The 26269-nt window shown below is 35.7% G+C and overlaps 1 protein-coding gene across 3 annotated transcripts in view; it reads right to left on the bottom strand.

Moving 5' to 3' along the window:
- Window positions 1-22679, bottom strand: part of LOC106635892 (mitochondrial inner membrane protease ATP23 homolog) — a 306756-nt gene extending 284077 nt beyond the window's left edge. For 2 of the 3 annotated variants that reach the window (XM_023391141.2, XM_089597942.1), the window contains exon 1: window positions 22403-22679. In XM_023391141.2, the coding sequence (XP_023246909.2) occupies window positions 22403-22634 (232 nt within the window). In that variant the 5' untranslated portion in view covers window positions 22635-22679. The remainder of the gene's footprint in view (window positions 1-22402) is intronic. The other variant, XM_089597938.1, reaches the window with a different exon arrangement.
- Between the last annotated feature and the right edge of the window lie 3590 nt (window positions 22680-26269).

Raw genomic sequence — 26269 nt, 5'->3', positions numbered from 1 at the left:
TGCAAGTGTGGCAGGACTCCAGCAATTAGTTTGTTGAGTTTTTATTTATGTATAATGAATTAAAGTATGTGATCGCACTAGGTAACTGAGGATCAGCTGCTTGGGATGAGTCCTAAAATTTGTATATATATTTATATATCGACGGCTGCGACGAAGACAATCACAGAGTGCCGTCACCACATTTGAAATAACACGGCGTGACGTCACGCTGTGATTGTCTTCGTCGCAACCATTTCCTCTCATTTATAGATATTTTAGTCTCTATACATACTTTTTATACTCAATGCCGAAGTATTATGGCTCGATAATGGGACCGAGTGACCTCAACTAATGTCTAGCTCTTACTCTCCCAAGTTGGGAAGCTCAGCTTACCAACTCCAAGATTTGACGCTTCCAGCGTCGTGCTCTCTGCATCCAACGATTCGTCGACATCTGACGCTACCAAACACGTACAATGAGACTTTCAATTTGGAAACAAGATACTTCAAAAAATTTCTATTTGATATATTACAAAGTTTGGATTGATGTCAGTCGTATTTTGAAATTTTAGAAGTAAGAAATTTGTGAAGCTCGGGTATTTCCAAGGTTGGAGATATCCTACATCTAAATTTTTTTCAGAGCGGTCATGGCTAAGCGATCAGTGTAAAGTTTTGCGAATCCTTATTCAACGGGTTCGAACCCCTGCTCCACCTTTTTGGCGAAGTATTTCACTACAATATTTTGGACAGTTTAATCCATTATTAAATAATCGGAATTACCTGCTCCCTATCTACACAAGTATCCCCGAAGCTTGTTCTGTAACAAGCGTAATTTGGTGTTAGAAGAGGGATGTATATTGGGATGTCGCCTAAGGCCGTCGAGTGGGCAATCCGCGCAAAATTTACTCAGAAACGCACCGGACACATCCATCACCAACTCAAAAGAAATCTACATTACCTCCGGTGGACGATAAGAACTACATCTCCTGGTCAGTTACAATAATAATGATACTAAAGCAGAAAAAAGGCCAAAGCAGCCCTCGAAGACGATGATATGAAGAAAACGAAGAACTCTTGGGCCGTCGCAGTAAGCCGTAGCGCACACAGTAAGGTCGACACAAAACAAAAGCCAAAGAGCAGCAGGAGGAGCATAACAAAAACCCCGCAGGTGACTTAGCAAGAGGTGTCATCGGGGACGACGAACCATTAACCGGGAGGTGTCACCATAGAGATATTATAAATAGAGGGGGCAAGTTAGCTCTGAAAGCGTACGCTCGGTAGAAAGAGAAAGAAAGCAAACGGATCTTGTATCTCTTTCGCACCTTTCCGCTGATTGGCTCTGGGCTCTGGCACTGGCAACATATGTTACAAGCTTAGCAGAAGTAATAAAGCGGGTAACCAAAACAGCAACATAACCAATGCATTTTTTTGTTGACAAGTTATTTATTTATTAAAAATCAAATTTGACTTTATAATTATAAGAACTTGTATAGTCTGCAAAAAGTTTTTAATACCTGGTGATAACAGTCGATCATTTTATAAGTAAGTGTACATCTAAATATAAAAATTGGGCTAATTTTTACAAGAATAAAGTTATACGTCTCAAACATGAAAGCGATAAGCTAGGAGATTTTAAATTTCGGGTTCGCATGCGTAATAATAAAATGACAATTTTTAAGGGTGAATGATCTGTCCGTTTTATGTTTGGTCTAAAACAAATCATTGCTTCTAAAAATGTTCAACATTATAGTAAGTGAAACCAAAGTTAATTAAGTCGTACTTACATTTGTACCTCGATTAATTTATAAATGTTGTTATAATTGTAATGTGTTTTACCAAAAAAAAATTTATGTTACGTAAAGAAAGAAGCTCCTTGTCTTTAAAAATGTGCATATTGTCAAAGTTCAATACGACGGTGCCTACGAAAACAATAACAGATACAAATTGCGGCGAAAAGAATTACTCCAAAAAAATACGGTAAAAATAATAACTTCCCAACTATTGCGGCGAAAAAAATTATGCCTACAAAGTTTACGGCGAAAAATATGATTTCTTAAAATGTGCGGCGAAAAAAATTACACCGTTTAAGTGTACAGCGAAAAAAATTATATTGTTCAACTGTGCGGTGAACAAAATGACTCTATCAAAATTTGCGGCAAAAAAAATTATGTCACTCAAATGTGCGGCGAAAAAAATTATTTCATCGAAGTGTGTTACCAAAAGGATTGTATCTAGTCGCGGTAACGAAGTAGTGAAGTTCATAAAATAGGCACGGTAAAACGAATTTCAATTCAGTTTTTTGCATTCGATTGGTTAGAACGTCAGGAAACTTTGTGACCTACACTGATGTATAAGAGATGAAAAATATGCAATTTGCATAAATAATATGCAATGTATAATTGCATTTCAAATTGACCGGAATCACTAAATTTACGATTCGGTTAATAGTGATGGAAATGAGTTTAAACACGTTACTCGGGGGTTTTTGGGGTCACTGAACACGAATGTCACATCAGAATCAGTCTCAGAGGTACCTGATGCCCAGGGTGACCGCTATCTCCGTCGTCTCCTGGAATTTCTGGAAAATTCATCATACAATTAGTCCGAACACAATACTCGGGGGTTTTCAGGGTCGCTGAACACGAATTTCGCGTTAAAATCTGTCTCGGAGGTACCTGGTGCCCAAGGTGACGGGTATGTCCGTCGTCTCCTGGAATTTTCGGGGAATTTGTTGTAAAATGAGTTCAAACTCGTTATTTGGAGATTTTCAGGGTTGCTGGACACAAACAACGCATTAGAATCGATGTCTGAGGTATCTGGTACCCAGGGTGACCTGTAACCTGCCCCGAGTAACGTGTTTGAACTCGTTTTCCGAATCGTAAATTTAGTATTTACAGTCAATATGAAATGCAATTATAAATTTCATATTATTTTTGCAATCTGCATATTTTGAATCTCTTATATATCAATTTAGGTCGCTAAAGTTTCCTTACGCTCTAACGAATCGAATGCAAAAGACCGCATTCAAATCCGTCTTACTGTGCCAATTTCATCAACTTTAGCCGAATTTACTTCTTCGTTTCCGTGACCAATCGAACCGTCATGAGAGAGCCTTGAATTGTTAGTGGAAGGTAGTCTCCTTTTTAGACGCAACTTCACCATTTTCTAAAGCATAACGAGGGTGATGTACTTGATAATTATTGCTTTATACAGTATACAACTGTTTGAAAGAAGACTGAATTAATGTCTTTGTACATTAAAAATATTGTTAAGTATATAGATTTTTATAACACCAGACAAAATGATGTTTTGAAACAAAAAACATCAAGAAATTTTTTTTTTCACAAGCGAAACATATGCTACAAATCGATGTGATACAATCGCAATTTTTTAAAATGCCTCTAGCAGTGTATGAATTTGATAACAAATCATGAATACCGGCTTCCAAGAAATGGACTAGGTGCATCATAATTTACACATAATCGATAATGAATATCTAATATAATTATTAATTGACTAGTTGACGACAGTAACAAAACTGTTGATATTTCAGAGGAATTTTTTAGTGCTCAAAGTAGTGACGAAATAAAGTTTATAAGTTAATTTAAGAGAGTATCTCGATTATAAATTTGTAAAGAAGAAAAAAATTCAGTTTGGTTGAGAATTTAATTTTCTGTAAGCACATTTTCCTTTCCTTTTTATATTAAAAAAAAGTGCAATATTATTAAAAATACCAAAAAAAGTTTACTTGCAGCACGTGTTATTTTTGTTGAAAACCAAAAACACATTTCCTGCAGTTTGTCATAAAAAAAAGAGATGTCTTTGGGTGTCCGATTAAGATAATATTATTTAAATCTTTAAAGACCATTATACTGTGGATAGAGGAAACGCTTTTTAATATTTTTTTTCTTCAAAGAACTTGTTTTTTGTATTTTAGAGGTCAGTAACGTTAGCTATGACCAAATAAAGGCTATAATTAGTATATTTCGTACCGAGGGCGCAACATAAAAAAAACTCGCCCGAAGGGCGGGGTTTTTGTATGTTTGTGACCAAAGTGCGGACGACGTTTTTCTTTCCGCGGGCCCAAAGTGCAGTTTGCGCCCGTGGGCGTACTTTGGGCTCGCGAACACTTTGCGCCCTACGGCAGGAAAGTACTTTCCCGCCCGTGGGCGCAAAGTGTTACAAGTGCAAAAATTCCCGCCCTAGGGCGCCAAGGCTCTGCCACACTTTGGACCCATGGTAAGGAAAGACATTTTTTGTCTTCTGTGTCAAATGCATAATTTTTTTTTTCTGATTTCGAAAATATTAGATAATCGTCAATGAAGATTACTAAATATTAAGCTGAATCTTGTTTTATCAAATCTGTACTCAGATTAATTACTAGATTGTTTTTCACAAACTCCGACAGGTTTCAAATGTTATCAATTTTAAAATAGCCTAGGGACCCAGGGGGCTTACTGGCATTTCTATTAAAGAATAAAGTAATAATTATTAACACAAGCGCCTATCACCCAATAACCCGGGGCGCTAACTGGCCTCTCTATTAAATGATAAAGTATTAATTATTAACACAAGCGCCTATCATCAGATGACCCAGGGTGCTTACTGGCCATTTTATTAAATAATAAAATGTTAATTATTAACACAAACGCCTATCACCTAGTGACACAGGGCGCTTACTGGCTTCTCTATTTAATAATAAAGTATTAATTATTAACACAAGCGCCTATCACCCGATGTCCCGGAGTGCTTACTGGTCGCTTGATTAAATACTGAAGTATTATTCAATATCACAAGCGCCTATCACCCGATGACCCGGGGTGCACACTAGCTTCTCTATTAAATAATAAAGTATTAACTATTAACGCAAGCGCCTATCACCAAATGACCTAAGGCGCTTACTGGTCGCTTTATTAAACGATATATATAATTAATTAATAGCACAAGCGCCTATCACCCAATAACCCAGGGCGCTGACTGGTCGCTTCATTAAACGATAGCTATTATTAATTAATAGCACAACGGTTATCAGGTGATAGTGCTATAAATTAATGTTTTATTATTTCACAGAGTGGCCAGTAAGCACCCTGGGTCATCAGGTCATAGGCGCTTGTGCTATTAATTAATACTTTATTATTTGATAAAGCGACCAGTGAGCGCCCCAGGTCATCGATAGGCGCTTGTGTTAACCCGGAGCGCTTACTGGTCCATTCATTTATTTAAAATAAATATAATTAAAAGACAAGCGCCAATCCCCACACAACCCGGTGCGCTCACTCGTCCCTTTATTTATTTTAAAAAAATATAACAATCAGACAAGCGCCAATCCCCACACAACCCGGTGCACTTACTGGTTCCTTTATTAATTTATAATTAATTACATAACACAAGCGCCAATCACCACACAACTCGGTGCGCTTACTGGTCCAATCATTTATTTAAAACAAATATAATAGTAAGACGAGCGTGAGTCCCCACACAACCTAGAGCGCTTACTGGTACATTAATCTATTTAAAACAAATTAAATAACGCAAGCGCCGATCACCACGCAACCCGGTGCACTCACTCGTCCCTATATTTAATTAAAAAGAATATAAAAATAAGACAAGTGCCAATACTACATAGCCCAGTGCGCTTACTGGTCCCTTTATTTATTAAAAATAAATTAAATAACACAAGCGCCAATCCCCACATAACCCGGTGCGCTTACTGGTCCCTTTATTTAATTAAAATAAATATAATAATAAGACAAGCGCCAATCCCCACACAACCTGGTGCGCTTACTGGTCCCTTTATTTATTCAAAAGAAATATATTAATAAGACAAGGGCCGATCCCCGAACAACCCAATGCACTGAATGGTTCCTTTATTTACTTAAATTATATTAAATAACACAAGCGCCAATTTCCACACAACCTGGAGCGCTTACTGGTTTATTCAACTAATTAAATTAAATTAAATAACACAAGCGCCAATTACCACACATTCCGATGCACTTACTAGTCCAGTCATTTATTTAAAATAAATATAATGATAACACAAGCACCAATCACCACACAACCCGGTGCGTTTACTGGTCCCTTTATTTATTTAAAATAAATTGAATAACACAAGCACCAATCACCACACAACCCGGTGCGTTTACTAGTCCCTTTATTTATTTAAAATAAATTGAATAACACAAGCGCCAATCTCCACACAGCCCGGTGCGCTTACTGGTCTATTCATTTATTAAAAATAAATATAAAATTAAGACAAGCGCCAATCACCACACAACCCAGAAAGCTTACTGGTCTCTTTATTTATTTCAAATAAATTAAATAACACAAGCGCAATCACCACACAACTCGGTGCGCTTACTGATCCATTTATTTATTTAAAAAAAATATAATAATAAGACAAGCGCCAATCACCACACAACCCAGAGCACTTACTGGTCCCTTTATTTATTTAAAATAGATATTATGAAAAGGCAAGCGTCTATTCCCACACAACCAAGAGCGCTAACTGGTCCATTTATTTATTTAAAAAAAATACAATGATAAGACAAGCGACAATTCCCATACAACCCGGTGCACTTACTGGTCCCTTTAATTATTTAAAAAAAATTAAATAACACATGCGCCAACCACTACATATCCCGGCCGACCGGATTGTAAGGAGATTGCCGCTTGTCTAGTCATGATATTTATTTTAATTATACAAAGGGACGAGTAAGCGCTCCGGGTTGTGTAATGCTGGGCGCTTGTCTTATCATTTTATTTAGTCTAAATAAATAAATGGACCAGTAAGCTCACCAAGTTGTGTGGGAATTGGCGCTTGCGTTATTTAATTTATTTTGAACAGCCAAAAGGACCAGTAAGCGCACTGAGTTGTGTGGTAATTGGCGATTGCATTATTTAATTTATTTTAAATAGAAGAATGGACCAGTAAGCGCACCAAATTGTGGGGTGATTGGCGCTTGCGTTATTTTATTTATTTTAGATAGATGAATGGACCAGTAAGCGCTCTGGGTTGTGTGGGGATTTGCGCTTGTCTTATCATTATATTTATTTTTAAAAAATAAAGGGACCAGTAAGCGCTCCGGGTTGTGTGGACATTGGCACTTGTCTTGTTATTATATTTATTTTAAATAAATAAAGAGACCAGTAAGCGCTCCGGGTTGTGTGGGGATTGGCGCTTGTATTATCATTCTATTTATTCTAGATAAATGAATGGACTGCCAAGAGCACCGGGTTTTGTGGTTATGGGCGATTGCGTTATTTAATTCATTTTGAATAAATAAATGGACCAGTAAGCGCTCTGGGTTACGTGGGGGTTCGGCGCTTGCCTCATTATTATATTTTTTTTAAATAAATGAATGAACCAGGAAACGCGACGAGTTCTGTGGTGATTGGCTCTTGTATTATTCAATTTATTTAAAATAAATAAACCGACCAGTTAGCGGACCGAGTTGTGTGGTGATTGGCGCTATTGTTATTTAATTTATTTGAAATAAATAAAGGGTCCAGTAAGCGCTCCGGATTGTGTGAAGATTGGCGCTTGTCTTATCACCATATTTATTTTATTTAAACAAAGGGACCAGTAAGTGCACCGGGTTGTGTGATGATTGGCGCTTGTGTCATGTACTTGGTTTTAAATAAATAAATAGACCAGTATGAGCACCGAGTTGTGTAGGAATTGCTGCTGGTCTAGTCATTATATTTATTTGAAATAAATATAAAAAACCAGTAGGCGCTCCGGGTTGTGTGGGGATTGGCACTTGTCTTATCATTATATTAATTTTAAATAAATGAATGGACCAGTTAGCGCGCCACATTGTGTGGGGATTGCCGCTTGTCTTATCATTATATTTATTTTAAATAAACAAAGGGACCGGTAAGTAAACCGGGTTGTATGATGATTGGCGTGTGTTTCATTTAATTAAATTTAAATCAATGAATGGATCAGTAAGCGCACTGGGTTGTGTGGGGATTGCCACTTGTCTAGTCATTATTTTTATTTAAAATTAAGAAAGGGACTAGTGAGCGCTCCAGATTGTGTGGTGATTAGCGCTTGTCTTATAATTTTATTAATTTTAAATAAACGAATGGACCAGTAAGCGCACCGATTTGTGTGGTGATTGTTGCTTGTGTCATTTAATTTATTTTAAATAAATACAGGGACCAGTAAGCGCTCTGGGTTGTGCGGAAAATGGCGCTTGTCTTATCGTTATATTTATTTTAAAAAAAACAAAGAGACCAGTAAGCGCACCGGGTTGTGTGGGGATTAGCAATTGTCTTATCATTATGTTTATTCTAGATAAATGAATGGACCTCCAAGAGCACTGGGTTTTGTGGTTATGGGCGATTGCGTTATTTAATTCATTTTGAATGGATAAATGGACCAGTAAGCGCTCCGAGTTGCGTGTGGATTTGCGATTGTCTTATTATTGTATTTATTTTAAATAAATGAATGAACCAGTAAGCATACCGAGTTCTGTGGTGATTGGCGCTTGTATTATTTAATTTATTCAAAAAAATAATCCGACCAGGAAGCGCTCTGGGTTCTGTGGGGATTGGCGCTTGTCTTATCATTATATTTATTTTTAAAAAACAAAGAGACCAGTAATCGCACCGGGTTGTGTGGGGATTGGCGCTTGTCTTATCATTATATTTATTCTAGATAAATAAAGGGACTAGTAAGTCCTCCGGGTTGTATGGGGATTGGCGCTTGTCCTATCATTTTATTTATTTCAAATAAACAAAGGGACCAGTAAGCGTTTCGAGTTGTGTGGGGATTGGCGCTTGTCTTATCAGTATATTTATTCTAAATAAATAAAGGGACCAGTAGGCGCACCGGGTTGTGTAATCATTGGCGCTCGTGTTATTTAATTTATTTTAAATAAATTAATAGACTAGTAAGCGCTCTGGGTTGTGTGGGGATTGGCGCTTGTATTATATTATTTATTCAATTAATAAACAAAGCGGCCAGTAAACGCTCTGGGTTGTGTGGGGATTGGCACTTGTCTTATCATTATATTTATTCTAGATAAATAAAGGGACTAGTAAGTCCTCCGGGTTGTATGGGGATTGGCGCTTGTCCTATCATTTTATTTATTTCAAATAAACAAAGGGACCAGTAAGCGTTTCAAGTTGTGTGGGGATTGGCGCTTGTCTTATCATTATATTTATTCTAAATAAATAAAGGGACCAGTAGGCGCACCGGGTTGTGTGATCATTGGCGCTCGTGTTATTCAATTTATTTTAAATAAATTAATAGACTAGTAAGCGCTCTGGGTTGTGTGGGGATTGGCGCTTGTATTATATTATTTATTCAATTAATAAACAAAGCGGCCAGTAAACGCTCTGGGTTGTGTGGGGATTGGTGCTTGTGTTATTTCTTACATGTTTGATAGTCACATGTGGGAGCTTCGGTGATACTTATGCAATTGCCCCTTTTTTTCTGCCTATTTGCTTTTCCAAGACTCTGTAGATTGGAATGTTAGTGACAGTAACTCTTATGTCACTGACCGTAATTTTTACTGTGGGAATCCTCTTAACCTAATGTTGGTAGAAGCAGCGTTGGCCAAAGTGGATTCCCTCACCACTTTGGAACTGTCCTTTGGAAAAGTTCCGAAGCCAATCAGAGCAAGGCAACGTAAGACGAGAGCAGGGGAAGAGTGCAACGTCTGCAAGGCCCTTTCTACAATTGCGCGGTGCAAACAAGTCAATAAATAACAAGCAACATTAATCTAATATCCCTTGGACATAATTCACAAAATTTGTCAGCCTCTTAGCTGTCTTGGCGTAGTCCTCGCTCTTCGGACTCTATGTTAAAGTTTACCTGTATATACATTATACCTGAATATATTAATTTACAAGTATAGTTCAACATAGACTCCCAGTAGCGAGGAATACGCCAAGTGGCTGACAAATTTTGTGAATGAGACCTAATTAGGGAACATGATGATTTGACCAAAAAAATTGTTTTTTAAAAGTATCGGAAATTATTCAATAATATTATGAGCAACAAGCATAAAATTATTTCCAAACAACTGTACGCAAACAACACAGTAGATTTTAACCTACTAGTTTAGAAAAAAGCAAATTCTTCTCAATGACTAAGTAAATTAGTAAATAACAGACAGAAAAATCAATCCCAAAATAACTTTAACTTATCGAACCCATAGACTTCAATGTGTATGGAGTTTCAAACGTTGGAACCCAACGAAAATCCGAAAAAATTTATTTTGCTGCAAAACAATTGAATTTGCTAAAAAGCACTGTTATAAAGACTCCTGAGTAAATATAGGCGTCAAATTATTATTCTAAAACCGTAAACAACTCAAAAAATTGAAAAAAATAATAGCCTTAAAAAATAAATAAAATATTGTTCCTATCATACAACTATGGAGAAAATAAATGAATATATGCAGCAACATAACACAAATACATAACCTCAATCCCTTAGCGCTCACAAAAGCAGGAATCAAACCCAAACCCAAAACTTTACTTATATAGTACTTTGGTTACGTTGTCCAAAAGAATGTGGCAGTATTAGATTTTCAATATCATTTACTATGTAATGTAAACAAATGAGAGCAGTCTTAACACCCGGAAACATAACCTTAACTACTTATAGCAGAACAAAACAATGAATTTTCTTAAAAACGACGCTTGTACGGTAGTTTGGTTTCGTTGACCCAAAGAATATGGCAGTTTTAAATAACCAAACTAGCAGATAAGCGTCGTTTTTGAGAAAATATTTGGCTCTGTTGCGCTATAAATAATTTAGGTTATGTTTATGGGTGTTAAGACTGTACTGATTTGTTGACTATACGTAGTAGATGATATCCAAAATCTAATACTGCCACATTCTTTTGGACAACGTAACCAAAGTACTATATAAGTAAAGTTTTGGGTTTGGGTTTGATTCCTGATTTTGTGAGCGCTAAGGGATTGAGGTTATGTATTTGTGTTATGTTGCTACATATATTCGTTTACTTTCTCCATAGTTTTATGATAGGAATAATGTTTCATTTATTTTTATTTTTTATACGATTTTTACGCATTGTGATCCCTCGATTAAATAATTTGGATGCTTTTTTTTTAAAGTTTCGAAGCTGTTTACGGCTTTGACATGTTAATTTGACGCTTATTTTTACTCGGGAGTCCTTATAACAGTGCTTTTTAGCGTTTCAATTGTTTTGTAGCAAAATAAATTTTTTTGGATTGTCATAGGGTCCTAACGTTTGGAACTTCATGCACATAAACTTTAATCTGATTACTCTAAGGACAGAAAATTAATTATAGGCTGTAAATCGATGAAAATAATCAAATTTATTAAATTGGTAAGTTAGGAAACAAGCAAAAAACGTAATCCTGAGCATTTTTTACCAAATAAATAGACTCTGATCTGATAACAGAACGTTTGCAAATAAATAAATTTAAGATAATGTATTGTAAAAAAGATGATAGTATTTAATTAATAAATCTAATTCTACGTAACCTGGTGCGGTGTGGTACTGATAAATTAATAAATCCAATGCCACGTAACCCAGCGCGCTATATAGTCAATTAGTTAAAAAATGTTATGCTAGGGTATCCAGAGCACTTAATACTTTATTAAAAAACGATTAATAATATCAAATAACGCAACTCAATCAACCCAGGGGACTACAGATAATAAAATAGATGATTTTTTTTGTAAAAAGTATGAAATTATATTAATTTAATAAATGGGAAACAAAAAATAGTAATTTTGAGAAATCTAGACCAAATAACTCAATGAACTTTAACCTGATTTTCCAGAAGACAGCAACTTATTAAATTGTAGGTTATCAATCGTTTGAAATTAAGAGCAATCAAAAAAATGGATAAATTCGTCTACAAACAATAAACTTTATTCGAAGAACCTGTAGCCAAATAACCCAATTGCTTTTATCTTATAACGAAGCAACAACAAATAACTAACCAGCGCGTTGGATGGACTAGCTGTGGACTTTTTAATTCATTAACTAAGCAGCACTATGGGTTATGTAGCATTCAATTTATTAATATATTATTTATTTATCCATTCATCGATTATAGTGATTATTTAAACTCTGATCTCATTTACACGTTGTGACGTTGTCCTGTGGGTTAATAGGTTATAGTCTATTATAATTATTAGTCTTTTTTGTTATTCATTAATTTATGTATTCATCATAATAATTAAATAAGCTTTCATTTTAATTACTCGTCGTCCTCTGGAATATAAGGCTATAGCCTATTCAAATTCATTCTCTCTTTTATCAGTCATTCATCTATTTATCTATCAACATAATTATCTAACGTCTGATTTTAATAACTCGTCCCCATGGTTATTAGGTTATAATCCATTGGGATTTATTGTCTTGTTAGTTAGTCATTAATTTTTTTATGTATCATTACGATTACTAAACTTAGATTTTAATCATCCGTTATCCTATGGATTATTAGGTTATTGTCTATTAATTGTATGTGTTTTCTTCCTCTTTTATTTTTTTATTTAACCATCAATATAATGGTAATTATTTACTTTAGCGCGTCACCTCGTAAACAATCATTTTAATTAGAAATTCTTTAATTTTGATGATTTAGAAGTTTGATTCACGTATTCTTGAACCGCGAAAAGCAAAAAAAAGTTGGTTTTTTTGGAAAAAAAAATTTTTTTTTCGTTATTTCAAAATGTTTAATTTTTAAATTTTTTGTTTATTTTTTTTCTGCATACATTGACGTGTTTTCTGTACTATATACCTTTAGTACCTATATGAAATTGATTATCATGAAGTACATTTAGTAAATATGACAGAAAACCACGATAATATATTTATGTGTGGCAAACAGTACTTTCATGATTTGTATGTATAAGTTAATTATTGTACGTACAATAGACTATATTCATACTGTTTTCCACACATATATTATCGTGGTTTTCTGTGATATACACTTTCTGTACTTCATCATTCTTCTTATTATGTAGGTACTGGAAGTATATAGTACAGAAAACACGTTAATATATGTGTGGCAAACAGTAGCAAAAAAATAAAAAAATAAAAATGCATCAAAATTTTCAAAAAAAATTTTTTTTTTCCGCGCTTCAAAACCACATGAATCAAACTTCCTAATCATTAAAATTGAAAAATTTCTAATCTTAATACTAATTTTGAGGGTGATACGCTAAAGTAAATATCTACCAAAATAATTTTATAAACACTGATTACATTTCTCGTTTTCCCCTGGATTAATAGGTTACAGTCCAACAGGATTAATTATCTTTTTTGTTATTCGTTAACTCATTTATTTATCATAAACATTTTTTTTCCTAATCAATTATTTGTTGTCTCTCAGGTTGTATGGTTAGAAGTACTTTACGCACTACTTGTACGCACAGTGTAACGAAAATAATTTTTTTCGTAACACATTTCGATAAAATTTTTTTTTTTCTACGTCTTTTTGTAGCTGTAATAGTTTTCGCCGAACTTGACGGTGAAAAATTTTTTTCGACTAACGTTTCAAAGCCGTAATTCTTTTCGCCGCACATTCTAGTCAAGAAATTTTTTTCGCCACACATTCTAGTCATGTAATTTTTTTCGCCGCACATTTTAACAGGGTAATTTTTTTCGCCGCACATTTTAACAGGGTAATTTTTTTCGCCGCACATTTTAGTCGTGTAATCTTGTTTTCCGCACATTTTGAAAGTGTAATTTTTTTCGCCGCACATTTTGACAGTGTAATTTTATTCTCCGCAAGTATTAAGGTAGTCATTTATTTCGCCGCACAAACGGAATGAATCATTTTTTTCTCCGCAATCTCATAGTTAGAATAGTTTTCTCCATACTTCATAGTAAATAATCTTACTCTCCGCAAATTTTCAGGATGTAATTTTTTTCGCCGCACTTTCGGATCTGTAATTGTTTTCGTAGGCACCGTCGAATAGTAATAAGCTACGTAATTTTTTTTTTAAATCATCGTTTCGTTACATTATTAACTATTGAATACACTATAATGTAATTAATAAATGTTCTAATAAAAATGTGTATAATATAAAATTTGACTTTCATGTTCACGTTACAATCCTTTTTATTTTTAAATCAACAATAAAAAAAAAAAAAAAAAAAAAACTTTATTTGGATTCGAACTCAGAATCTTTAGTACTCTAAGCAAAAGCTTATCCCCTAAGCCGTACTCTACACTAAAAGGTAGTGTTCAAAGGTTACATTTAATCATTTACCCCCCTATGAGCTTATGTTAATATTGATAGCTTAGGTGGAAGTTTGAGTTATATGAGCTTATGTTTAAACTAATCTTTAGCTAATTTTAACTTCAATATAACTGAAATACCAATTATATTTCATTTTTATTTGATTGTAAAAAGGTTAGGCACGCTGCTGCGTTGTCTGCTAAGTCCTCTGAACAGAGAACGTAGGGGGAGTCTTACCAGCTAATCGGAGAGGAGGTGCGAGAGAGAAAGTAGACCCTTTTGTTTTGTTTTTTTTTTCTATCGAGCGTATGCTTTCACTTACAGGCAGCCCCTGAGCTTGCCCCCTCTATTTATAATATCTCTATGGATGTCACAGACGTGGCTTGGTTGAGTCAAGCCAGCGCCCGTGCGTTGGCACACCGGTGTTCAACTGACGATACAACAGAGTGCGCACTAAAAGTGCAATCAATACATTCGCTCTCAGCGGCGGTTGTGGCTAGGCGGTCAACGTAAAGTTTCGCGAATCATTAGTTGATCGGGTTTGAGCTCCAGCTTCACTTTTTTGGCGGTAATATTAACTACAATATTTCGGACTCTTTAATCTATTTATTTAATAAATTAGAATTATCTACTCCCCATCTACACGAAAATCCCCGAAGCTTGTTCCATAACAATATACAGTTACTCGAATTCTATTATCGCTATCTAAGACGTTAACGGAAACAAAAAATTACCTAAGGCATTTTCCTTAGTTACCTACTTAATTAAAAGGGCTACAAACTTTGGAATAAAGAAACGAATAAAGTTATAGCTACCACAGATATACAATTTATAATGAAGCATATGCTCAACTTCTGGACACAAACCGTTTTTTTTGGTCAAATAAGTCATCTTTATGTGCTACCAGTTCTCTGACGATAAGGCTCTGCTTGACAGGCCAAACTCAGTCAAAAATCATTAGTTATCACTTTAACTATAAATTATAGCTGTAATTATACAGCTGTAATTAGCAACCATAATAGCTATAATTGACTACAAAGTAGCTGTACTCATGTACAATTAAGAACTGTAACAAGTAGCTGTTAACAGCTATAAATTTCACGAGAATTATAAGCGATAATATTTATTTAATAACATTTCCTTTTGTAAGATATATGAGCCATGATATCCCCATCTCAAGGATTCATGTAGATTTCCATGTGGACTTCCATGTGGCTTCGATGTAGATTCTTCATGGATCTATATGGATTCTATGTGGAAATCTATATGAATTTTCTACATGGAGTTGAAAGTGAACTATCCTCATGGAAATCTAAGTAGATTTTCCACGTAGTAGTTTTGACGAATTATTTGTAAGAAAAGTCAGTGATTCTTATTTGTTTAGTATTGCACGAATTTTTTACGCAAAAATATACATGTATGTTTTACAAGGCCACCTACATGGATTTTCCGTTTGAATTCTATATGGATTTTTTATGAGGGACTATACATCAATTTTCAAAGTTTAATACGCGTGGATTGCTCACCTACATTTATTTCGTTAGAAATCTACACCTTTTCTCTATGTGGATATTTTTTTTTTGTTTTTTTATACGGGAGTTCTAATTATTTTCTTACAACAGAAATGTGCATAATTCTTTGCACGTAAAAATTCGCAGATTTTTTTCTACATCAAATTGCCAAATAGTAAATGTCTTCAAGGTTTTTTCACGCAGAAATCAACATAGATTTTTTACGTGGAATTAATGTGGAATAACTACAAAGAAATTAATATGTATTTTTCATATTATTGTCTTCATGGATTTTGTATGTTTAAATTTGTAGGGATTTTTATTGTGGACAACTCAAATAGACATTCTGCGAGTTCATGCACATTGACTTACCACACGAAGTATGGACAAATGCTTTGACTGGAATTATGTAAATTCATTTTGATAATTGAAAGCCGGCAAGTGCCCCAGGTAACGTGGTGGTTGGCCCTTGTGTTATTGTTCAATAATATATTAATTAATGGAGCAGCCAGTAAGCGCCCTGGGTCATCGGGTGATTAGCCCTTGTGGTATTATTCAATAATTTATTAATTAATAAAGCGGGCAGTAAGTGCCCCGGGTTATATAGTGATTGGCGCTTGGGTTATTATTTATTAATCTATTAATTAGAAGTGGCCAGTAAGCGCCCAGGGTCACTTTTTCTCGTCAAAAAATACAAAATAAAACTACAATTTTTGAAAAACTACGTGGTTTCACAACTATATGGCGATTTGAAACTAAAAACCATATAAAAACTGATTAAAATCATACGTCAATTGGAGACAACCCACATGAAATTATGCGGGTTTTTCATGTGGTTTTCTGACATGGTTTTTTTTAACAGAGTATCAAGACATGGATAATTAAAAGTATTCTTCCGTGTGGACCATATTAAGAAACGATATTTCAGTCAGCTTTTAGGTTTAAATCCATACCCACCTATACGTAACTAACCAACCGTGTATTCAGACATGTATACACCGTTTAGTTAATCAGCTGATTCGAGTAAGTTCTAAGGCATTTTGTTGCAGTTTTGAGGGTTTCAGGCCTTTACCACGTGCATTAATCAAGGGACTTTCATCCGTTGGAATGTAATAAAATGTCAAATCAACATAAGTAAATATTCAGTAATATGAGCGGAACTCTCAATTTTCTTAATAGTGCCAACTTATACACAATGTTAACTATACGTGTTATTTATATAGGCTAATTAAAAACTTGTTTACGTATGCAGCTGATTCTACGTTAAATTTATATTGATGTATCGCAGAAAATTTACTCAATTATCATATGGATGGTCCAGCATAAAATCTTTATATGGAATTCCAAGTAGAAAGTCCATGTAGATGGCCTAGTCAAATATCCATGTGGATTTCCACGTGGAAAATTCGTGCAATAATAAACGAATAAGAATTACTGACTTTTCTTACAAACAATTCGTCAAAACTACTACGTGGAAAATCTACCTAGATTTCCATGAGGATCGTTCACATTCAACTCCATGTCGAAAATCCATATAGATTTCCACGTAGAATCCATATAGATCCATGAAGAATCCACATCGAATCTACATGGAAGTCCACGTGGAATATCCACGTGAAAATCTATATGGCTCCTCGAGATGGGGATACGCTATTATCCGTATAATACCATGTAAACTGAGGGGTTCGAGTATTTTTTAACAATAAACAAGAATAATTTGAACAAGTGGGGTCCAAAATAACAACAGTTTACTTCAATTTAGCAGTAAAACTATGTGTATTTCGTGTATTTCGACGACAACGATAGCTCAATGCAGCAACTGTTCGTTATTTCGACAGCCAATCACAAGGTAGTTTACTTTGACTTTCTACTTACGCTGCTCCGTGATTGGCTGTCGAAATAATGAATAGTCGCTGCACTGAGCTATCGTTGTCGTCGGAATACACGTCGCTGAAATGAACATTCATAGTTTTACGGCAAAATTGAAGTGAACTGTCGTTATTTCGGACTCCACCCATTTAAACAGTAAAACTTTTTGGTTTTTTTGTATATTGTTCAAAAATACTTGAACCCCCAGTTTTGGTGTTACAATACAGCTGTACTTTATTGGAAAAATCATAGCTAATCATTTTTAACTGAGGCCAACTCTATTCACGCTATAAGATATACAGGTGGACCCATGCAAGTATGGGTTCTTGTGAAATATTTGTGCTGTTTCATTCAAGATACAGCAGATGGCAAAATGAGAAACGAGGACCATATAAATATAATAGTATCCCACCTGAAAAAGAAAGACGGAATTCCATGTGTGATTACTTCTGTAATACCTTCAGGAAAGCCATGTGGCATTACATGTGGTTTTACGTATGGCATTACATAAGGGGTTTTAGCTTGGTAATGCCATATGTAATTCCATTGGAAAAAACACATAGAATTACAAATTGGAAGAAGGAAAAAAATTTTGTCATCTAGAAATAACTGCAGAATACTGTAATGCGTCATTGACTGTGAACAATTAATGTTACCATCAGAATGATAACTCCAAAACAAGGGGATTTAAGTAATATTTCAGGAATAAAAAAAAAAAATAATAATAAAATTTTTTTCTATAGAAGTGAAATCAACCCCCTTGTTTTGGAGTAATCATCCCGATGGTAAGACAAATTGTTAACTGCAAATAACTTATTGTGGTATTTTGCAGTTATTTCTAGATGATAGAAATTTTTTCTTTTTCCAATTAGTAATTCCATGTGTTTTTCCAAATGGAATTACATATGGCATCACCAAGCTAAAACCCTTTATGTAATGCCATACGTAAAACCATGTGTAAAGCCGTTTGGCTTTCCTAAAAGTTTTACATAAGTAATTCTACATAGAATTCCAACGTTTTTTTTCAGGTGGGTAGTGTTCGCGAACACTATACATAGTTTTACTATAAGTTTTGGAGAACACTATCATAATACTAGCGAGAGTAACAGTGCACCGTTCGCTTAAAAAAAATTTATTTACATCACAAGCCACTTACATAACCTCGACCCATGATGTATACAGACTTTTTTAATTTTTTGGTGCATTAAATAATGTTGCATCACTTGCACTGTCTTTAACACGAAATTTTTTTCCCATTTTGTTTAATTTATATTCAAATCAATAATACAAATTTGAAAATAATTTTACAAATATATTCATTACTTTAATTTTTCCCTTTTAGTGTTCACTGGCTGCAGGTGATCATCTGCTTGATCCTCGTTTTTTGTTGTGACACTTGGTGTGAAAAAGCGGAAAAGACACAAAATGTTCACAAAAATTTACTATTTGCAATACAGGCAATGGAACTACCAGTATATTGTACACCATGGCCCTACTCAAGGTGAGCCTTGAGCCAAGACTACTAGCACTGCAGAGCCTGAACAAAAGTAAATGAAGTGGCCAATGTTAAAACTAAAACCTTTGCCACTATACACGTTACAAAAAGAGCCAATTCAGTGTCATTTCATAATATAAAATAACCTCATGCGGCAGTAAACAGAATTAAAACCTTAGCCACGCGGCTGACCTTGGGTGTAATCCGCAATCGCCGCCAGCAGTTACATATGTACGACGTGACAACGTTGCGTGGTTGGGGGCGCTACTGTCGATTTACTGGTGATGTGATCCGCAATCTCACCAGCAGTAAAGCAGACGACGTCGGTCTACTTGCTCTTTTTCGTGACATTTTCTGATTGTAAACAAAGCAAAGCAGACGATAGAATGTCGGAAAATGTCACGAAAAAGAGCAAGTAGACCGACGTCGATTTACTGGTGATGTGATCCGCAATCTCACCAGCAGTAAAGCAGACGACGTCGGTCTACTTGCTCTTTTTCGTGACATTTTCTGATTGTAAACAAAGCAAAGCAGACGATAGAATGTCGGAAAATGTCACGAAAAAGAGCAAGTAGACCGACGTCGATTTACTGGTGATGTGATCCGCAATCTCACCAGCAGTAAAGCAGACGACGTCGGTCTACTTGCTCTTTTTCGTGACATTTTCTGATTGTAAACAAAGCAAAGCAGACGATAGAATGTCGGAAAATGTCACGAAAAAGAGCAAGTAGACCGACGTCGTCTGCTTTACTGCTGGTGAGATTGCGGATCACATCACCAGTAAATCGACAGTAGCGCCCCCAACCACGCAACGTTGTCACGTCGTACATACGTAACTGCTGGCGGCGATTGCGGATTACACCCCTTGTGAAATAGACCAAGAGCGGAGGTCCGAGAATGGTCAAAAATCGAAACCAGCCGCTACTATCACTAGAATTCAGAAACGGTATGATTCGGTATTATCCCCAGCGGAAATTTGAAAACTTACCAAAATGTTAGAAAAAGTGAACATGTGTAATAATATGCCGTTACCCGCAAGAAAATGTAAGAAAATGTAAGAAATTGTAATAGTCTCATGGATTTCGGACGTTTCTTACACTTTATTAGGTTGTGTTACGTTTTCTTACATTTTCTTATGTTTTAATATGATTTACCACATGCTGTTACACTTATACTTTTTCATGATAGTTACTCAAGTTTTTTTTATTTAAGGCAAATTTTATTCGAAAATATAAGGAAATGTGTCCAAAAGTTATCGATGGTAATAAAATATAAAAAAGTGTAATAAACTGCAAAAACTTGTAAGCTGTTATAAAACATTACAGATGACAGCACTTCCTTACAGTTTATTAGAGTTTACTACAGTTGCTTTTTCACGAGATTCAAGTGTCTTTTTAGAATTATAATAAAATGTAACGAATCGTAAGACAATGTGTTGGGTGTTGTTGTTGACTATAATCAAACGTAACAAAACGTAACAAACTGTAACTGTGGTCCGAAATCCAACCAAACTGTACATTACATCACAGAAAGTTACGGTTTGCTGCGTTTTTTCACACTAACTGTTTCCGTTGGGGATCCAAAAATTTTTAACATATCTTTTTCAGTACAGAGTTATGGAGTAAATGAAGTAGTGCCATGTGGTCGATTTCATGAACCAGCCACAACTTAACTAACGGACAACAATAAAAATTTGTGAAGTGCCATTTGCAGCAAGATTATAATTTATCTTCTACCCAAAAATCAACCTTAAAAAAAATAGGCCCCGCAAAACCAGCCACAACTTTACCAGTTGGGTTTTTTTACAGTACTCTATACCTACTACTAATGTTGCAGCAATTTTTGAATTTAAGAAACGGAGAAAAATGACCTTTGACGACCTCGAGCGTTTCAGAGGGTCGGGTGTGCCATCGGTAGGAAAAATAAGATTCGCCACATAAGTGCCATTACATCGCTCCGCGGCTATCTTGCGTTCCTCGGGCAATGCTTCGCAGATCCCTCAAGCCGCAAAATAGCCCCAGAGACAACGGCACTTATCCGACAAAAACTACTATTTCTTACCATGGGGAAAAGTGCAACTGCCGCTTTGCGGTTTTAAGCCACACTTTACGCCCTTAAAATCACTTTGGACTCACGGGCAGAAAAGTACTTTGGTCCCGGAGGGCGCAAAAAACTTTTCTGCCTTAGAGCCTTAAGTTATTTACTGGGATCAAAGTGTGCCCACGGGTCCAAAATTGCACTTTGCGCCTTCGGTAAGAAAAACATTATACGCGACTCGGGCACCAACATACAACCGCGCCCTTCGGGCGCTGATGTTTGTACTTAGTACCCTACTGACGTAATCTACCATTCCGCGCCTCCTATGTAACGCTAATTTTATCTATATTACTCATCAAGATTGTAGATTGTGCTTTTCTAGATAAGATTAGATAAGGTAAGCGTTAAGTGAACGGCTTGGAAAGGTCCTTTTCTGGCTTTTCTCTCCTTTATTAAATCTGAAAGTTGCCAAAACTTTTATATAAACAATGTATTATTGTAAGAAAACTTACTAGTTAAGTCATAGCTGGTTTGGCTTTTGTATAAGGATCCATTTTTTGAAGATTGATTATCGGGTAGAAAACATATTTTAATCTCGCCACAAATGGCACTCCATTACAACCTTTAATTTTCAATGCGTTGGTTTAGGTTGCGGCTAGCTAACAAAATCGATCACGATAGGCTCTTCCAATTACCGCGTAACTCGTTACCAGAATAAAATAGGACGTAAATATTTAGAATCTCCACAAATTGGTTTACTGAATTCTGAGCAGAGTTGCGGCTGGTTCAGATTTTCAACCACCGTTGGGCCTCAATTCTTGGTCTGAAATGCGTTAAAATAAAGTCAGCTGAAACAATGTGCTAAAATTAAGTCAGAAATACCGATGAAGCACTTTTCCTGTTTCTAGTGGCTATTGTACTTAATCACACTGACGTCTTCTAAGAAATGATTATTCAAGTATTTATTAAACATACTTTTGTTTGCTGGAAAAATGTTATGAAAATTTTCAGAAAACGTTTTAGAATGTTTTAGAATACTACATGTTAAGGTTTCTAGACAAAACATTTAGTATTTTTTTCAATTCTTGCAGAAGTGATTCCTAAAAATTTCGTTGTCATTTATCATACAAAATTTACATCCTGTTGAAAGATTAACTCAATATGTACTCATCTTTATTTAAAAACATTGTCTTTCAGATGAAACATTCCATGTTTTACAGGTAGTAAGTACATGCTATAAAATCTAGCGGTGAAGTTACTTAAATTTATGTCTTACAGAGTTATATCAACTTTAAATTTAACCTACTATTTCTTAAACACCAATAAGTGTTTCTTTCGCACTTTATTTTTTCAAGGTTTTCTTTACCCTCCAAACCAAATGCAGTCTTCAACCAGTTTCTCTTGCGAACATTTCCTCTTCTTTCGGGATATAAATTTTCGAATAGTAATGTCTCATCTGCAAAAGTAGTATTTGTAGTTAGGCGTGCATGAACTTCCTCGTTAGATTTATGATTTTTGTTTTCCTTTCTTTCACTCATTACAAAATAATTTTGTCAACAAAATCGTCTGAGACCTAAGAAATAACTTCGTCAAAATAACTGTTTTAACTATATAATATATATTCATGGATGTATATAGTCTACGAAATTAGATGCTTATTAGACCAAGAGCTGAAGCCAAAGGGTGGTCAAAATTTTAACCAGCCGCCACTCTCACCAGAATTGAAGAACCTTATGATTCGTAAAGATATTAAATAATTAGGTCACATTTCATAGTGGTAAAGAGTGAAATAGTAATTATAGTTGTGCCGTATAGTCTTTTTTATTAACCAGCCGCAACTTACGTAAGAAAATAGTGAAAAAAATTTTCAACTTACAGTACCATTTGCAATGAGATTAAAATTTATCTTGTATCCGAAACTCAACCTCCAAAAATGTAGATATTGTATTATTATCTATGTTATCTATAATAACTCATCTGGTATCTTAGATGAGTATTATAGATAAGATCGGTTAGGGGGTTCATGATATAAGAATACTAGCAGCCCCCCGTCTCGGCTTCGCCCGAGACTTACTAAATAAAACACCGTAGTGTGTTGACATTACATATGTAATGTGAAACATTTTTAGTTAGAAAATTTTACACATATTCCCGATACATCTCAGAACAAAAATCTTCTTATTAAAAAGATTTTTTTTGGAATCCATATAGTTTTATTTGGTCAAATAATAAGATGTAAAAATTCAAAAAAATAATTATGCTGAAAAGTACCGTGCGTTCTTTAAGCCATAAAATAATCGGTGTCCATAAGAAGCCGTTGATCCACAGTTTCTCCCGTGTAATTCACGAAAACGGCTATTTTTTAAAGCTGTTAAGATTTTAAACCCCCAAAAAATGTATATTAAAAAAAAATTGTTTTTTCTCATATCTCACAATTTTATTACCAGAGCAACAAAGTCCTGGACCTTAAACCCTACATTTTTATTGCCACAAAAACAGAAATACATTTTCTACTGATTTAAAAATCTGAAGTAGGATCTTTAAAGATTTCAGAGATTGCTGTGAGGATACAATGAAAAGCTGATCTCTCACGTAATGGACTCTTAAGTTGTCGATTTTGACGCTGCTGTTTTAATCTCGATAAATTTTCTGCGTCAGTTTCTTGACGCCTCAAATTGTATTCATTAGATACATTTGAAGTTTTCTTTCCAATATACCCTTTTGCAACTATTGGCATGCTTACGACTTTTATGATCCTTAAAGGCAATTTTCAGTCAACTTTGTTAATTTTAATACATTTATTGGCAAGGAAGTTCGACGTCCGATGGCCCTAAAAAAGATCGGTGAGCTTCTTAATTTAACTCTTTCTTGACTGCAGTTAACAGCAACTGTGACTGCCTGGATACCTCAGGGTGATCTTCTCTGGCCTGTTGTTGAAGATCCAGACTGATCGGGAGAAAAATTACAAAGTCCGAATCTTTGGAGCTAGTTGTTGGGATCTTTCCCAACTTCTTCCGGTATAACGTCGAAGACGTTGGTGTCTAAAGCACCTTTTTTATTTGCAGATTCAGTTGTTTTGGTGATCTTAGATGGGGATATTGGTTAGTGATACTTGCCCAGTGGAGGCTGTCCCGTTGGCTCAAGTTTTTTTTCTTTTATAGCTGTTATAGGTTTGCCCAGCGAAGACCTTGGAGAGGATCAGTGATTCCTGGTTGAATGCTTAGAGTCGAGAGGGTAATATAGAGTCGTCGGTCACCGGGTTTTCCAGCCTTGCGAAGAACAACTTCGCAGGTGACGTTGTGCGTCTGCTAGTGAATGGCTGACTTGGTTTAATAGTGCCCGTTTTTAGTTAATATAGTCTTTTAGTCGCCGAATCGCTTCCGGAAATAGTAATAAAAATGTATTTGTTGGCAAGGTAGCTTACACTTAAGTGGCCCCTAAAAAGAACCGATGAAATTGATGGTTAAGTAGGGAACGTAAATACTTATAATGGCCCTAAAAAGCGCCAGTGGTGAAACTTCCAGGCTATTCTTTATTATTATTCCTGATGATGAAGAGCTGGCTACGGGTTGCTTGATTTTTACCCTGGGAGTCTCGATGTACGGAGACTGTGATGGAGGGAGGTACGCCGCTGACCAAAGAATATCTCGTCTCGGGTCGTTCCCCGGATAACCAACTGCTCATCTTTAGACGGGAACATGTGGGTAAGCGCGTTGGGGACGCGACGGCCAAGAAGGTAGCCGTTGTGGCTTCCCGTGCCCCTCAGAGCTGTTTTCCCTTGCTTACATTTGTAGCCACAAATTCTCTAACTACACCAGGTGGGATGGTGGGACTGCCACACAACTCTGAAGAGTTGGTGCAGATTGTGCTCTGGCTAGATATGTCTCCTGGTATTGTGGCATGGACGGCATCGGTTGGAATTAATTTTTTTTTTTTTTTGATCGCACTCGCCGAGATTCAGGGTGAAGGGACACCTAAGTCCCTTCCCCTTTAGAGAAGAGTGTCGTCCGTAACCGGGATACCCAGCTGCAGGACTATCACTTGCAATCGTTACACAGCTTGTTGAGCTGCCGAAGCTCGACTATTCCACTGTTGATACGCTCCGGCTTATTATAACCACACTTATTTAATTATGTTGCAGGTAGCTTCGATTTTATGTCGACGCCACCTAGCGGATTTTACTGAACTAAAGTGAAAAGCTGGCTTATTTTTGCAAAACTTTGAGCTCATTTATTGCTATTGTTATTAAATTTTTTGAGATAAAAACTATACTAAAACCATCTAGGAAGTATCATGAATCAGTGTGCAAAATTTCAGCAAAATCGGTTCAGTAGTTTTCGCGGTTAGCGATTACAACGGTTTTAGCGACTTTGCTTTATATATTAGTAAGATAAGATGTGACGTTGCGCATCAATTTTGATTAACCAATCAGAAACGCTTCAATCGCGCCGCCATGTCAGCCTGCGAATTTCAAAAGCTTTTAAAATGCAAAGCATATTAACATCAAGAAACTCGTGAAACAATATATATTTTTTGTTTCAATATTTTAATTCCAGTTGTTTCAGTGACCAAACGTACAATTCGTGAATATTAACACAGAAAAAACTGACTAAATAGGTAATCATTTATCAATTGACGAACATGTATATTCATACGTATGTCTATAACTATATACATGTCTCACTTCGAGGTGGATGCGGGGAAATGGGGAATGGATTTTAGTTTCAACTTTAGACGGATTCATAGACATATAAAGAATAGACTGCTTATAAGCAGCCGGGGCAGTGAAGCTCGCATAGAAAGAGAGAGAAGACGAGGGCAGTCAGTCTTTCTCTCTCGCACACTCAAGGAGGGGGGCAAGAGGCAGACGGACGGAGAAGGGGCACTGTTTCATATATATGTAAACATATATATGTATGCATGATCATTCTCGCCAGTAACTTCGTAGCATACGGACGTACTGCTTACTCTGATTCTCTCTCTGCGCTTCATATAAGGTCTTCAGGGCCAACTGGTTCCTGCTTTTACTCGGCATCAAAACGAAAGTGTAAGCAGAAAGACAGTCCTCCGCTGGATCTTTCGGAGGATTACCTCGACTACCCCAGGACCAAACGAGGTCTCTGGAATGTACACAAAGCGAGAGTAAACGCCTTGTTGGCTACTCTCTCAAATT

The sequence above is a fragment of the Copidosoma floridanum genome, unplaced genomic scaffold (assembly GCF_036245765.1).
Source record: "Copidosoma floridanum isolate Cflo_tuat_1 unplaced genomic scaffold, Cflo_Japanese_pri ptg000004l, whole genome shotgun sequence".
Taxonomy (NCBI): Eukaryota; Metazoa; Arthropoda; class Insecta; order Hymenoptera; family Encyrtidae; genus Copidosoma; species Copidosoma floridanum.
This window is presented reverse-complemented; position numbering and strand designations above follow the sequence as displayed.